This window comes from Arvicola amphibius, chromosome X (genome assembly GCF_903992535.2).
Source record: "Arvicola amphibius chromosome X, mArvAmp1.2, whole genome shotgun sequence".
Taxonomy (NCBI): domain Eukaryota; kingdom Metazoa; phylum Chordata; class Mammalia; order Rodentia; family Cricetidae; genus Arvicola; species Arvicola amphibius.
In genome coordinates, this window is record NC_052065.1 from 131,774,198 (window position 1) to 131,791,566 (window position 17,369).

A 17,369-nucleotide genomic window follows, 5' to 3' on the forward strand; every position below is an offset into this window, starting at 1 on the left:
AAAGTCTAGACCTCTCATATTTTTCAGATGTCTTGCTTTAGGAAAAAACAATTTCTTATACACAACATGAGTTTAAATCTTGTGGTTCAAATTTTACAGCAAGAGGCGGATCATATATCAAAAGGTTAATGACTAGCCATTTCTTGCTCTGTTCTTTTGTTGTCAGTGAACTACCCAGCACACTCAACCTCTCTCATACAGAGCCCCAGCAGTCTAACCCAAGAGCCCCCACAGCATCCTAGCACTGTTATCATGCCTGCCTTTCTGCTTGGAAGAGTCAGAAAAACATCCTATAGAGATGCAACCTCCATCACCCAATAATGATTGACTAGAACATTTATTATACTTTTAATAGTCAAAATATATAAACTCCTGCCATCTCTGGAGATGATGAAATCATCTATTCCTCCCCTGTTTAGGGTAAGATAGTTAGAGAAGATATGTATGCAGTGTATGACATAACTAAAAGAACTCAGATATCCAATTAGCTGAAAGAATCTTGGTTCCCTCTGCACTTTCAACAGAATTGCAGCTGTAGATTATAGTAACAATAGTTTTATTCTTATTGGAATATGGATCTGAGAATAATTTAGACAAGATGTTTTGTAACACAAATACCACTCTGATTTCTTTCAGGATGCTTGAGGATGACCTGAAGCTGAGCAGTGATGAAGACGATCTTGAGCCTGTCAAGACCTTGACCACTCAATGCACAGCCAATGAGCTCTATCAGGTAGGAGGAGCTTAGAGCTTTGCATTAGGCCTAAAGTGGGGAACTACAAGGGAATATGTTGGCTTTCATAAACACAACCTCTCCCCTTTGCAGGAAGAGAAAGAAACAAAGGTGATCAGTGTTTGGGAACAGGTGAAATCAACTGCCACTTTCATTAAAGTTATACTAAAGTAGATGTTGTGTTCTTCAAAACCAATTTCACTTCCTTCCATCTCTCTCTATTTTCTATACACAAATATTATTTATTAATGAGCAATAGAGAGTATCATCTCTATGTGTTTTGAACTATTTGCTGTATTTGGGTGTCATGTCATGTCCATTGGATGACTCCAGTGTGAAGCTTAGTATTTAAAGTCATTAATTTTGGTGTAAATGTGACTGCTCCATTTTCTTCTCCAAGATGCGCTGTGAATTGGGAATGAATGCTGCAGCAACATGCATTTAGCAAGAGCTTTCAGTTGTCCTTGATTTCTTCTGTTCTATACTACAAGTATTTTTAATACTATGTCTCTAGATAAGAGGACTATAATTTATTTATATATTACTTCAGGTGAGACTGCACTTCTTGGTTTTAGCAAGTAAAATAACTTTGTAAGTCCCAGCAATGGTGTATAATATAAATGATCCCTGTACAGTTTCCAAAAGGTTAGTTCTTCTGGTTGTTATACCACCAAATATGGAGTACAGAAGGCAGTTTTGATGATATAAAATATTGCATAATTGCAAGTTTAGTGGCCTATCAAGAACAAATACAAGGAAACTACTACCTGTGCACTCACAAACTGACAGCTGTTTCCAAGGTGCTTGCTGTGCATTTACCAAGTGCAAGCAGTCTCCTTGTCATGTGAGCTTCATAACAAATATGAAACACGCACTTCATTTCCAATGTCTGTCATTTCTGCTTTCTGCATTTACTATGCCAAAACAAAAGCATCACATTTGTAAACAAATCAAAAACAAAGCAAAAATTCTACATCAATGATTTTGACAGCTGCAACCTTAAATTTTAATGGAAATGTTTAGATGAGAATGTAGCAATAACTGAGAGTAAAATTTGCACATTTGTTTCCTCTCTTTGTGAATATATAAATACACTCTGCCTTGTAAGTCATAGGATTATTTTTTGTATTATGCTAAGAAGTGGCATCAGTCCTATTGACCTGCATCCTCTGAGTTTTTGAGATAACTTTACTGACATTATACAAGTGCTGATACAGAATGATGAGTTGGAAGTACCTAGAGCCTGCTGCCCTCTGACCAGACATGGCTAAACTTCTTCCATTCAATAGAGAATGTGAAATGATAGAACCGCAATACAGCAAAATAATATAGTTGAGTTCATGAAATAGAAGTGTTCATAAGGCTTCAGGAATTCACAGATGAGCCACTTTGCAGAGTTTTGAGGACAAGTTAAGAGACTTGGAAGGCTATAGTCATTTAGTAGTAATAACGACATTTGGTGAACTGTGGATTTATAAGGCTTAGCATTCTTTTTCAAGAATGTATGATTTAAAACTGTTTTCCTTTTTATTACTAAATATTATACAGCACAAATTATTTATAAACTCACAGTTTAGTGACATTCAGTATATTGACAAACTTGTACATCTATCACCAATCCCAAAATATTTCATTATCTCAAATGAAAACTCCATACCTGTGAAATATGCTCAATTCTCCCTTCCCTTAATCCCTGAGGGAACTTCACTAATCTATTTTTTGTCCTCATGGATTTGCCTATCCTTATAATGGAATGCTACAGTGTTGGATCCTTATAATGTCTGGCTTCACTTACCATAATGATTTCTTTCTACGTTATTTCAGGTTGTACCATATAGTAACACTTCATTCAGTTATATGGCAAAATAATATTCCATTGTGTAGATGGAATGGCGGGCTGTGTCCTGCCACGTGGCTAGCTTTACCCAAAATAATTACACGGAAACTGTATTCTTTTAAACACTGCCTGGCCCATTAGGCTAACTTCTCATATCTTGCTTTAACCCATATTTAGTAATCTATATAGCACCACGAGGTGGTTGCTTACCATGAGAGATCTTAACCTGCGTCCATCTCGGAGAGGAGAGGCATGGCGACTCACTATGGCGGCTGCCTGAAGTGTCTCCCCAACTCTGCTTCCTTTCTCCCACAATTCTGTTCTGTCTACTCCACCTACCTAATTTTCTGTCTCTTAAAGGGTCAAGGCAGTTTCTTTATTAATAATGAAAGTATCACATAGACACTCCTCCATCACCATTGTTTGGATGAAGCACATTTTGCTTATATACTTATCCATTGATGATATTTCAGTCATGTCTGCCCTCTGGCCACTATTTTGTACTGTTGTGAGCACTTAAGGGCAAATATTTTTATGGACATTTGTATTGACTCTTTTTAGCATGGAAAAAGAAACATAATCATTGGGTGATGAGGAACTTTGTTAGCCAATTATTTTTGAGAGGTGGGTTTTAGTTAAGGCTTCCTGGGACAGAGAGAAAAACGTGTGTGGCCAGGTGCTCTCTCTCTCTCTGCGACATTTACCCTAGGACACTGCTGTGCTTGGACTTCTCATTTCCTGTTTTTGGAGTTTTCCCTTTATAATAAAAAATATAATTGTTTTATCTTTAGCTAGACTGGTTATTTCAACAACTGAGTCTTTTTATGTTTGTCTTATTAAGGAAGCATAGACATTGTTTTTTTTTTTTTTTATATTTAAAAATTTCCATCTCCTTCCCTCCTCCTCCCCCCTCCCTCCCCTCCTTCTCCCCTTTCTCTCCCCTCCTTCTCCCCCTTCCCTCCCCTCCCCTCCACCCATACCTCCCCTCCCTCCCTGTTTTTATCTGACTAGTATAGGGCCATGTAAATGATACAGCATTATTAATTTGTCTCATTATTGGGACCATTCTATCTCCAGCAACATCAAGAACGTACACAATACATACACAGAAAGAAAATGAAAACACAAGTGTTTTTTTCCATATTCCTATTGCAGTTCACTTCTTAATAAGGACTTTGAGAGATGACATGGATTTTTCATGTTAAAACATTATTGATGAATAAATATGGAGATAATCTTATATTCAAACAGATGTGGTTTTTAATGCTAGTGTTAGCACTTTCAAACAGAATGGATTTATATCTAGTTTCTATAAAGTAACGATAACAGTAGCACCTACTCATTGAGTCATAGTTGATTCAATGAAGAAGTGGACCAATACATATCAAAGGACTTGGCACACTAAAGCTTTAGGGCATAGCAGCTGCTCATCACTTTATAATAATATTCATCACTGTTATGGCTATGCCTGATGATATAAAAAGTCTAGTATTATTTTTGAAATACTAGGTCTATCTACTTTTCCTTTTACTGTGAATAATGGGAAGCTAAAGAGAACTACTGAATTAGGTACATAAGAATAGTCAGCATGTGACAAACTTGAATGAGAAGAATCTATCTTTTCTTCATATTTATTAGCTGTGTGAAATTAAAAGTATAATCATTAAGTCTGTGGTTTCTGGACTGGATAAGCCTGGTAATAAGACCTACTTCATATACACTAATTTTATCACATTTGGGGAAATTGCCAAACATCTTTAAGTCTCAGATTTCTTCTTAGTAAATTAGAATTAAACAATCTTGTCTAACTCATAGGAGTGTTGTGAGGGAAAATTAGCTATGAGAAAGTATGTGGAAAACTTTAAGTATGACAAATATGTGGTTATTCTTCCTTGTAGCCTGTTGGCTACAGTTCCCTCTTAGATATACAAGGGAATAGACATTACTCTTCATTTTGGCTTAGGTGTTCATAGTATTTGCTAAGAACGAGACTGAATGTTCTAAGTAGCATTTAAAGGTCTGTCAGGTGTGGATGACCTTAACTCCCCTAGGCCCTGGCAACTGTTAAGCCAGCATCTCCAGGAATAAAGGCTAGGTCATCAATGGCACTGTATCAAGTCCTCCAGAAAATTACATGTCTCTGGAAGCTTTGCTTAAAAGGACTGATATAGATGGACAGTTGAACCATACACTTCAAATTCAGTTTGTCTCTTAATTTTCTGAGATAGCATCTGCCCTGCCCCAGGGAAAACAAAAAAGATTAAAGGCTCCTCTCCTAGAATGCTTTATTACCATTGATTCCTTTGTAGAAACTAACCCCAAATAAGACAGAAATACCATTTTAAGTTCATATTAGACTTTACAAAGTTCCAGAAGAGTCTTGGTATAAGAAACAATGCCTTGTATTTAGTTTTTGTATGAACATTTCTGTTGAAATACAGTGTTTAAAAGAAAGGAAATAATCAGGTAGCTATCAATGGAAGGTTTTTGATTGGGGGAGTGACATGATGTCCACCACCAGCTGATTGAATTTTTACTTCTCATCTGGGATTTTTCACATTTCAGATATATTTGCGTCTCTGGCCTTCCCCTTACAAAACTTATTGAAATACCATTTTCAAGTCAGTCATTCAGGGCAGGCAGTAGTGCTATGATCAGTTCACTGGGGTTCAGTCAGGGAGTAGTTGGATTCAAGAGGATGGGCTCCTTAGAAATAGGGTATATCATTTTCTCTGCATAGTCTTGCCTCATGTGATTGAATCTACTGCTTCCAGTTTTTTTTTTTTTGTCAGATTTTTCTTCTCATGTTTCTTGGAATTAAAGGAACCCCTGAAAATGAGGAGTTAAACCTGGAATCAATTTTCATTTACAGCTGAGAAGCAGTTATTGATGCTGTGCTTGCAGTTCAATAAAGGATCTAAAGATATAGACCTTGTGCTTCTCTTTCAATAGAAGTCGGCTAATTAGTCTCAACTGTTTTTTTAACAACAGAATTATGTTGACAGGATTATTAAAATTGCTATCTCTAAAGTTTTAAGCACTCTAGAATTTGTTCAGTTCCAAAGATTTCAAATGTATAGTGACCAGCCTCTAAAAGTCATCCAGTACCTGGAAACACCTGCTTATTATTTCACCAAATGATAGCAAAGTATTTGACTAACATAGCTCTAAGCTTGTAGTATGCTATCTTCTGGAGACAGGATGTTCTGTGATGCTCAGTATCTAAAGCCTTCTCAGATAAAGACATCGATATCTTTTAAAAAGTTTATATTAATGTGTTTAAATTTCTAAAAAAATAGCCAAACTAAAATTTCTTTTAAAGCAGCAAACTCTAATGTCTTGTTTCTGGATATATTATCTAAGTAGTTCAAATGTAACCAAATTTGTTTTGCCACATGAAGATTAGCCTGACACCCTCTGAAACACGCACCTAATTCAAAGCATGTTGGTAGAAACTGTGAGTAGTTTTCAGATAGAAGCTAATGGCAAAGCTGTATCTCAAACATGTTAGTTATAGAAAAAATGTTTTCTTAGCTCTTGCCCTCTAATTCATTATTTTAATTCATGTTTTCTCTGTAGATTTAGAACAACCTCATTCTGAAAGTTTGTTCTAAAAAACCTTTTTGTTTTAAACAAAAGAAAAACCTTTTCTTCTTTTTTTTTTTTTTTTTTTTTTTTTTTTTTTTTTTTTTTTTTTTTTTTTTGGTTTAAACCTTTTTGTTGTTCTAAAAAAGTTTGTTGCCAATCCTGATTCTTAATTTTGGATTTCTATCTGAACCATTTGTTGTTTATTGGTGGGCTACCTTCTGGCTAAGTTGCTATTTAATAATTTCAGATGACACAAAATTCCTAACTGTGGAAATTCTGGGCATTCTGACAGATTTTGGATTAGCTGCTTGTACCTATACTAAACTTCCCAAATACATTAACCAACTTAAACTGAAAACCTGTTTTTATGTAGAAAAATTGCTAGTGAAAACGATGCAATGAATTTTCCTCATGCTATCTGCTGGTTCTATTAGAGTTGCTATGTTGTCGTGAGTACATTAGTTGTGACAACAGATACTCTTCCCTGCTGTAATCATTTCTGTTTTGTGGTCACAGTTCTCCCTCATCATGCTAAACAAGCTGTTGCCTCCCTAAGGTTTTAGCACATTTCCATTTACTTTGTTATCAGCAGAAAGGCTAGGGAAAGCCTCTTTGGTAATGACATCAATACTGCACCCACAGCAAGAGAGGTCAGCCTGTCAGAACTAGAGAAACAGCAGATGGATTAGGTTGAAACTGGCTTCAAAATAACTTTAATTGAGTTTTTTAATGTAAACAGTTTATCTGTCATTGTCTTTCATTGAAATCCCCCACAAAATGATTGAGTTGGGGCTGTTGAGGTTACAGAAGGTAACTGAATAAAACCCAGACATTGTCATGCTCAGACCACCCAGCAATTAGAAAAAAGAGAGGGCATTTTAATTTATTCATTAAAGACAAGAGAGTAAATAGGATAACATATAAGGTTAATAGGATAACATTAGCCTTCATATTCCCAAGACTATATTTTCCATTTGGATGTATTGGCATAGACTAGATTAATAAAAAAACTGCTTAAGGATTGTATGATATGATTTTTAATATGCTTCTGGCAAGTCTGTGACTATTTAGAAACCCATGTGCTGAATTTTTTCATTGCAATTTCGGCTTTTTCCACTTTTCGTACCAAATATTTTGGCTTGCAATCTCTCTATAATGGAATGCCTTGAGCATGCAAAGATGTACAGAAGCACAATGATTTTGCATGCCGTGTTTGTCACATGGTCAGTAGTGACTACGAAATAGTTAATGTTTGTGATACTTCATAAATTATCCATTTATGGACATTCTAATTGCAAATCCAATGTCTCTTTTGCTAAGCTTGATACTTTTTTCTTAGTGAAGTTAAATCAGACACTTGTAATGATAAAGTGCTTGCCTGTCTTAGATCCAAACAGAAAAAATAAGCATTTTTAAATGTTTGAATAGATAACATTCACATATGACAAGATGATCTTAGACCTTCCATCCACAAAGAGCAAATAGAACATATTTGCCTGTAAAGATTATGGCAGTAGAAGCAGCAGCCATGTCTGAGAAGCTATAGATCACTATATGCACATCTAAATTGAAGTGTCAGAAGAAAGTGGGATGACCATATTGCTCTTGTCATTGACCCTGAGAAGAAGTGGCCAAAGAGCAATGTCCCTGTCTCTGCTTTTACCATACTCCCTGTTTTCTTCAATTGTGTTACTTTTCTTAAATCCATTTATCTCCCCAACTTCTGCCTTAATGGATGGGTGAAGCCTGGAGGTTCTGTCTTGCAGTCATTAGTAAGCAAACTCTGGAAAATGTAGCATGTGTGCCTGAGTTTATGAGAAATTTCCAAGCTTTGATTTTAATCAGAATTCTAGACTATAATAAGAAATATGAATATCTCTCATAAATGCTGGTAAAAAATATTTCCAAATTAAAAGTATAAAATGTTTACATTGATATGCTGGCTTTGAAACAAAAGTAACTGAGGCTTTGGTCTAGGTTTCAAACATGCTCTTACCCTAAATCCTCACCAAGTATTGACCATGTGCTAGAAAAGCCACTAGACAAGCTTTAAACACCATGGATGAAGTCCTGAAAAGAACAAAGAGTTTATCTCATTCCTGGGCTTCCATGTTTACTTTTCTACATATAGCGATAATAATAAGCATAAAGCATAAGGACTGTAAGTATAAAAAAGAGTTGTACAAATTCCAGATAGCTACAAAGCTAACATTATTCATTCAGAATACAAGTGGCTTGGTCATTTTTTTTAAAAAAGCAACACTTACCAAATGTATACAGCCATACTATCTATATCTCAAAAATATATTTAAAATGAGTTTTAGACTGTTTTACTAAAAATGTATAAATATGATCAACCTTATTATTTTGTTAATGGAGGTAGACAAGTTTCATATTTAGTCTTGAGTCATGCATATGTACATTAAAATATAGGATGTTGGAGCTGAAAATGACAAAAAAAATATATTTCACTTCAGTTGCCTCATTTTGCCACTATGGAAACTGAGTATAATTCTCTCAGTATTCACCATCTGGATTAAAAATTTATGTGCTCTCTTCATCCTGAGCATAATATGATGGGAAGCAGCAGAAAACTGATAACATTAGTGTGCTAATGATAAAGTTATTTGATCAACAGCAAGTGCACTGACACACGTTTTGGAAAATAAGAAACACTGGGTATCTGCTGTCTATGAAAAATACATCACCTATTTTTTTCTTCGTACATGTGGTAGGGTGAGAGTTTCTGTTATTGTATTGACTGTCTTATATGAAAAGACCACATGCCATTGTGAGACTAAGAATGCTCAAATTGATTGGGAGAAAGAAAACTATAGTTTTTAAATCCACAAACAGCAGAATAGTGACCAAGAACCACTTTCATTGGCCCTTCTAATAGGAAAATGAACATGTCTAGCTCATACTGAGATGTTCTTTCCTAGTGAATCCATAGAGCAAAATTACTGTCAAAAGGTTGCTTTTATGGGTGAGATATGCTTCTTCACCAATAACAGTATATATTCCACTTAGTTAAAATCAGATGAAACTTAAGCTCTAGAAGAAATCATCAGCTGACAAATATACCTTAGAAAGGACTGAGGTAATATATGGGAGTAAACCTTTAGGAAAGCATATACTTCAGAATCCTATTGTCAGTCATCTTTGGACAGGAAACTAGAAAAACTGGTTGTCACATTAATAATCATATACATAAAAATCATTGGAAACTGCCACGTAGCAGCTGTTCAGTCAGAGTCTTAGTAAGCATCAGGGTAGATGAGGTTGATGAGTTTCTAGAATCATGATATTTTTGTTTTTTAGTGGCTTGCCTCTTCAGCTATAATTAGAACTCATAGATTTGCTTATATTTAGTACTAAGCTACAGCCCATCCCAGATTTTGAAAAGGGGAATAATGGGATCAAATTGGAATCTCAAAGCATTTCTCTAGCAAAGGGAATAAAGCAGGGTAAGAATAAAAAAACAATGGAACAGTAAAAAGGCAGGACCCACATATACATGTGCTAGAACTAATCTCTCCTACCAGAGTCTTCCATTTCTACCTGTATGGAGCCTGTATTCCATCAGGACACTCTGTCGTGCTCAGATTTAATAGCCATGCCTCTCAAACTGCCAAGGTCCTTGATTCATTTCTGTGGTAAATGTTTATTGACTATTGGATACAAGTCATTGTAGTGATGAGGCGAGCGGGCAAGCCTGCTTTTCGTCCAGCCCGGCTCCCAGCTGCCTGGCTAGCTTTACACCCGAAATAACAACACACAAACTGTATTCATTTAAACACTGCCTGGCCCATTAGGTTCAGCCTCTTACTCACATCTTGACTAACCCATATCTAATAATATGTGTAACACCACAAGTGGTGTCTTACCGGGAAAGATTCAGCATGTCTGACCTGGTGGCTGGCTCCATCACATCTGTCCCAGAGAGGAGAGGCATGGCAGTCTGACTAACTTCCCAGCATTCTGTTCTGTCTACTCTACCCACCTAAGGGCCGGCCTATCAAATGGGCCAATGCAGTTTCTTTATTAACCAATGAAATCAACAGATAGATAGAAGACACACCTACATCAAGTCATGATTCTTTAAACCAAAAACAAATTTACCCTAATCTCTCCTGTCAAAATTCTATTCCTGCCTCCTATATGTATAGTATAACTTCTGTGTACTCTTCCAGGTATCACTAAAAATAAAATGATAAGTGGCATCTTCCTAGTCCTTGGATGTAAAATCAGAAATATAGCTGTTGACCGAGGTTTCTGTCCCACCAGGTCCCTCAGTCTTTCAGTCCCAAAGATATACACAGAGGTCTACATTAATTATAAACTGGTTGGCCTATTAGTTCAAGCTTCTTATTATTTCTTACAGCTTAAATTAACCCATAATTCTTGTCTATGTTAGCTACATGGCTTGGTACCTTTATCAGCAAGGCATTCTCATCTTGCATCATCTGCATCTGGGTAATAACTGCAAACTGCATCTTTCCTCTTCCCAGAACTGTCTTGTTCTTATCTCCCTGCCTCTACTTCCTGCCTGGCTACCGGCCAATCAGAATCTTATTAAAATACAAGTGACAAATCTTAACAAAGTATAAGATCATTGTCCCACAGCATAGAACCAGGAATCTAGGTTCTAGCCAACTTGAGTGACATTTTTTCTTACTCTCTCCTCTTGCTTGTGTATACTCTATGCTAGCTGAAACCTCAGTCCCCAGGATACAACATTTTTTCTCATTTTACTCATCCCAGTGAAATACATATAAATACTGTAATTAAGAAATATATTTTTATGCCACACACTGGTAACAAAAGCCTTTCATCTCACCACTTGGAAGGAAGAAGCATGTGGATCTCTATGAGATCAAGGCCAACCTTGCCTACAGAGTTAGTTCCAGGACAGCCAAGGCAACACAGGGAAACCCTGTTTTGAAAAAACAAAAAACAATTCATTATTATATTTGGACAAGTGCTCTCAGTATATATCTTTTTAGTTGATTTAGCTAGTTCTTCAGGCATTGATTTGAAGCCACTTGAATACCTTGATGATGAGGCTATTTGTCAATAGAGGAGTTTTTTTTAATGAATTAAGGTAATCAATAAAATTTACCAGTGCATGTCATTAGGTTGGTACATAGCTGTGTCATGTAGCACAACCATGTGAATAGTTAAAAATAAAAGAGAAATGTGTGGCAATAAAAAATAAAAATCAATACAATAATTGATCTTCTGTCTTAGTGCTGCATTACCTAATGTGCAATTATTTGACATTATTTGAATGATTAAATTTTTCCTTTATACCAAGAAGCATAAAGATTCAGCTTAGCACACATGTGTGTAGAATGAAAGAAAAGCATATAAGTGTGAAAGTAAAAGTTATGCACAGAAATACTAATAAAATAATATTTTAGGTTTGAATGACAGTATTGTTATTTATTACAGAAAAAAGCAGTACCTGAATACATATCCTTGTAAAATGTGTCCACTGGTACAATATCTCCAGGCCATCTGAGTGGTCTCTTTGACAACCCCAACATAAAGAAAATATATAGCATTACATTTGTTTTCTATAAATCATAGATGGGTAATGTTTAACTCTGGATGTAACTATTCAAGCCTTCCTTCTGAAAAATCCCCCTACCCTAATTCTCTAGGTTTTCTCTAGTTTAATGGACAAGAACAGTAATTCATCAGAGCCACAGAGTCAAAATTACCATAAAGAATATTGGGAAAGAAGCATTACAGAGAAGATGGTTAACAAATTTTCTAAATTGCTTATATGTAGCATTTTCTTCCTCAAAATGTTATATATGCTCTAGTAGATGGAGTTCAGTAGGTAGTCACTGACTGTAATTCATTTTTTCCTTTCTATGGTGAGAACTCTACATCTTGTGCTTCTTGTGATGCAGTATGAGCCATTTTAGCTTTAGTACAATACTTGGATTCTCTATTTAAAAAGAAGAGTAAGCTTTTAGTTTTAAGAAGGCAAATATAACTAGCAGGTAGGAGCCTGTCCACATCATCCATCCTGAAGAAATCAATTTATTGCTTAGCAGGATACTTTGGATAGTACAATTCTGGTAATGAGATATGACTCAGCTCATAAACACTCTGTAGAATAATAGAAGTGACTTCTCCCTGGAATATAGTTCTTTGTCAATGTTCTTGGCACAGAACGTTAGTGAGAAAGTTAAGAGCATCCCTATAGTGTAAGTTGCAGAAGGAGGGATTTCTAAAGGATGGATAACCTGAAAATGAGGGCTCAGCAAGCTGGGTATGGCAGCACACATCTGTGATTGCTGCATTTGGATGGCAGAAGCAGAGAGATCACTTGTTTGATGCTAGACTGGACTTTGTAGCAAGAGTCAAAAAACAAGAAGGATCAATCGATAATCCTAGGCTTCACATAGAGAGAGGAGGGGCAGAAAGGAAGGAAAAGGAAAGGAGAGAGAGATTTGAGTGGTATGTAGACTTACTTGTGACCCATACCCCTACCTCCAGGTCCCAGAGTGTTCTACCATTAAGCTCCAAGAATCCTAGAAGATTCATAACTATAAAATGGTAGAAAGCCTTCACCTGCTTCATTATGTCTCCTTAGTTCTTCAGATTCTTCTGTTAATAATGCTTTCTAGACAGGGGTATTATTTTCACCTCAAAGATATTCTTGATATGGAGAAAGCAGGATAGTGGTATTTCTTATCCTTATTTCAGTAACTACATATGTTTGGTATAGTGACCTGACCACTACTTAGTAAATACTTAAACAATCTTACCATGAAACTCAATAGACTAACACCTTTATGTAAAGCACTCACAAATGATGTGCATGCATTTACTTAGCATACCGAAGTTCTGAGCATAGCCATCAATGTGGAATGCTAACAATGACCACTGACATATAAAGGGCAGGTATGATTGTCTTCATTTTCAAAATGAGCAAAATGGGACTTAGAGGTTTTAATCTCTTGCTAGTACCATAAGTAGCAAAACCAGAACCAGAACCCAGCTTATTAACATTTCCAGTACCTTGGTCTTGTACTAACAGGTAGGTCCAACCTATGATCCACTGGCTGCAGGTAGTTCAAGGTGGCTATGAATGAAGCCTAACTCATTTGTACATGACAATGTCAAAAGAAGAGCACTTTTGTACAGCTTGCTAACCTTCACCATGTTTTACTTGAAAATAATCCTTAAAATTTTCTTTCAGTACTCTTCCTTACATGAGAATGTCCTCCTTGGTGAGATATATATCATACAACAGAAATATGATGCAAAATAGGACAATGTAGTATTTTAACGCACACAGGCATTATAAATTAAAGCAAAATAATTGTTAACTTTCAACTATTCATTTTTTTCCAATCAATTTGAATTATCTTAATGCATATTTTTAAACGTAAATGTAGCTATGATGTAATGCTTGGTGAGTTACACTGTGTCATTTCCTTTTAATTTACCTTTGGCATCATGTCTCTCATCCTTTCCCATGTATCTAGAATGTGAGATTGTCTTCTTACATTTGCTCATTTCAAAGGAGAAAAATTTCTCCTTGTAAATTTTATAGAGTAATTCTTTTATGCCTTAAAGGCACATATAATTTGCATCCAAAAAATGGGTTTAAATTTTTCTTCCACATCTCCTTATATCCCTCATAGCATGCCTATAACAAAGTTGTAGGGGGGCTGGAGAGATGGCTCAGAGGTTATGAGCACTGGCTGCTCTTCCAAAGGTCCTGAATTCAATTCCCAGCAACCACATGGTGGCTCACAACCATCTGTAATGATGTCTGGTGCCCTCTTCTGGCCTTCAGGCATACACACAGACAGAATATTGTATACATAATAAATAATAAATATAATTTTTTTTAAAAAAAGCAAAGTTGAATTACAGCAAATGTGGAGAATATAAATTGCCAGCCATATCTCATCTGACATAGGTTCCCTGTCACCATTTAGTTTAGAAATTCCCCCACGAGGTCACAAAGGACGACATGAGTATATTTGCCTATAACTATGAGACATTTAAATGACTGTAAGATCATTTCTAAAGGAAAAAAGAACCTCTAAGAATAGACATTTCCAACTGATAGCCAAGCAATCTAGGAAAAAAATATTATTTGAATGAAGTTATAGTCTTACAATAGCTATACACAATGGCATATATTTCAAAGAACCTGGCCTGTATCAGAATAAGGCTTCTGATCAGAAAAAAAAAAAAAAAAAAAAAAAAAAAAAAAAACTGGCTATGATTGACAGTTGTGAAACAAGAAAGAGAAGACATTTTCAAAAAACTGTGTCTCTGAATCAAAGCTGAGTTTAGCATTGTCAGCTTGATTTCTGCCATCTTCTGCCAGTGCCATGTTCGCTTTATCACATCAAGCAAGAGAAACTGCTGGAACAGTGCCTACTACATGATGATAACTTACAGCTTCTAGAACAAACTTGCTTGCATTTTAATTGTAAAAAAAATGAATTAATATGATTTCCACAGTGATGCATTTTCAGCTGACTACCATACCTTATTCCTTACCAGACAGTTCTGAGGGGAAAACTGGAGAAAGCAGGAGGAGGGAGGTACAACAGAGAGTGAGAGAGAAAGAAGGGAAAAAGCAAGGACAGGAGAGGGGGGAGGGAAAAGCACATAGGAAGGGGACAGGGAGGGGAAGGGAAGGGAGGGGAAGGGAAGGGAGGGGAAGGGAAGGGAGGGGAGGGGAGGGGAGGGGAAGGGGAGGGGAGGGGAGGGGAGGGGAAGGGAAGGGAAGGGAAGGGAAGGGTAGGGAGGGAATTTACAACAGAGGGGACTGTGCATGCCAAGGGAGACTAAGTAAGTGTCAGTATCATAGGAAAGGTCAGTGATATGCATCTTTCTCCTCCTTTGTCTATCTGATCTGGAAGAATCCATGGTAATAAGTGTTAGCACCTTTTATCTACATGGACTGCATAGGAATGATGTCATAAGTCCTCGATGTACAGAGAGGTGATTAGGAGAAGCCAGACACACAGTTCTTGTTTCCTCATTTTTACCTGTTCCTTCATTTTCTAACTGTCTTCTTATTCTAGAACTTGCTAAAATTCAAATTCAGGCACAGGTGGTGAGAAAAATGAATTTTCTCTATTAAGGCAAAGTAAGGTCCAATATTAGCAGATGTCTATCTAATGACAGATCCTGAGACTTAATAAGTAAGACAAGCTTAGATTTCCAACAGTAATGTTTGAAAGTTGGGAACTGTATATGGCTATTAAATGCATGGATTTGGCATAGCTGAGTTCAACATATTGAATCTCACTGATGATTAGCTACAATGTCAAGTGCGGTGTGAGAGCGGCACTGTTGGAAATAATTGCCTCGGTATTCTAATTTACAGCACTGTTCTCCCCTTAGACTCTGCCCACTTCAAGATTCACAAACAAGGTCCCCTAATGGATATTGTTTAAAAGTGTCTGAACAAACCTGAAGGTGGTCAGACTGCTGCTTCATTGCTCTCCATGTTAAATGCTATTCTGATAGCCTGAGAAAATCTAGCAGAGTGCAAGTTTGTTTCTGATTACATAATTATGCTACAGATATTTGAAAAAAAAAAACATCATTCAAGCCCTCCAGGTGCTTAAACAGTTTGATAGACTGTAGCCATTCTGCCATCAGCGCCCCCAGCTGTGTTGCTTAGCAACATTTTAATTCCAGAACAATCGAAGAAGATGAAATCCCCGTGGAGAGGGAAACAGAAATAAGAGGGCTGTTGACAGATGATCAGAGTTGTTTCTTCTAATACACTGTGAAGATCACTAGCTCTTTTCATGAATGATAAACGGACTGTACACAGATCAATGGGTTCAGCAATAAACTGGAACCAGTCTCCATGTCTAAGGTGACTCAGGCCACATGGCCCAGAAATGTCCTCATTTTGAGATTTGGTGTGTATTTTCCTAAAGGTTCCAGGGGAGGAAATTAATCTCAGGATATGGGTGTTCCTTGTGCTTTTGTAATGTCTGTTACTCAAAGGAATTTGGGGTAACTTTTTGTCCTTTTCCTCATGGTGTAAGTGTGGTTAGGTGTTGGGAAGAATGTTAATATTAATGATCCCCTGCCATGGAGCCACCATGTTTTTGCAGCCCCCTCTCAATGCTGTCATTTCAATACAATCAGGCCCACATTGTGTTAAGTTAGATTCAATGGTAGGGAAGGGATGATCGGCTTGTGCACCCAAGAGCCACTTTCATGGCTCCTGCTGAACTTTGCCATGTGCTCTAACAATGCCTGCCTGTGCTTGGACAAGTAAACACTTTCTCTGGGGAAGAAAATTGGTTTCTATGTCACTGCTTATTCATGGGAGCTGGTTTCAGTTCTTTCCTAAAGTTTCTACAAAGCATTTGCTAACTTTCTATTGCTTGATGTTTTGGTTACTAGTTGCAAAGATTATGCCTGTTAATATTGTCTAATTGCATTTTTCTCTCTATTTGCAGGCTGTTGAAAAGGCAAAACCTAAGAATAATCCTGTGAAGTAAGTTATTTTTAGTAGTTTAAGTTGTTAATTTTAATGAACTCTGTGCATGGGGGAAATTGAGGTCATAAAAGACGTGCAGTTTGCATTTATCTCTATTCATGACAATTTAAAAACAAAACAGAACACAGGGAAAAAATACCCTCCAATGAACAACGACCAGCTTCTAGTTTTTCATGCGTTCCTGATGAGGAAATGCTCCAAGTTTACACAGTTTACATAAATTAATATGTGCCATCATGAATAGCTGCCAAATACTATTATAATCATATTCAATGCATACTACTTCAAGCCTTTGAGTTTTTTTCTCATGCTGAAAAGATTACATTTTTAATTGCAAACCCTGAACCTATGACAGAGATATAAATGTCTGAACGTGTGCCAAGTGATCTTCAGCCACGTGGGGGAGGTTTGCACCTTGCCATCAAGGCTTCAGTACTCTGTTAATGAAAAGCTCATAAAAATACATTTAACTGAATGAGGGGTGCTAACAAAGAACAGTTACTAAGCCATTTTTTGTAAGACACAAAAATTGTAAACAAGCCACACAGTGTTATTTTAAATATAGGATATATTAGGCATCCTGTCTTTTCTAGAAGGGAGATTTTTAAAAGAAAAGGAATGGCTGTCTTGTCATTTGGGTTTGTGACACCTGATTGCAATGTTATGATGTATACCATTTTTATCAGCGACATGGCCAA

The 17,369-nt window shown here is 36.6% G+C and overlaps 1 protein-coding gene across 1 annotated transcript in view; it reads left to right on the forward strand.

Moving 5' to 3' along the window:
- The window catches only part of Aff2 (AF4/FMR2 family member 2), a 482,794-nt gene that overhangs the window by 372,741 nt on the left and 92,684 nt on the right, over positions 1-17,369 (forward strand). The window contains 2 exon segments of the mRNA XM_038315895.1: positions 637-733; positions 16,631-16,668. Coding sequence (XP_038171823.1) covers positions 637-733; positions 16,631-16,668 — 135 coding nt within the window.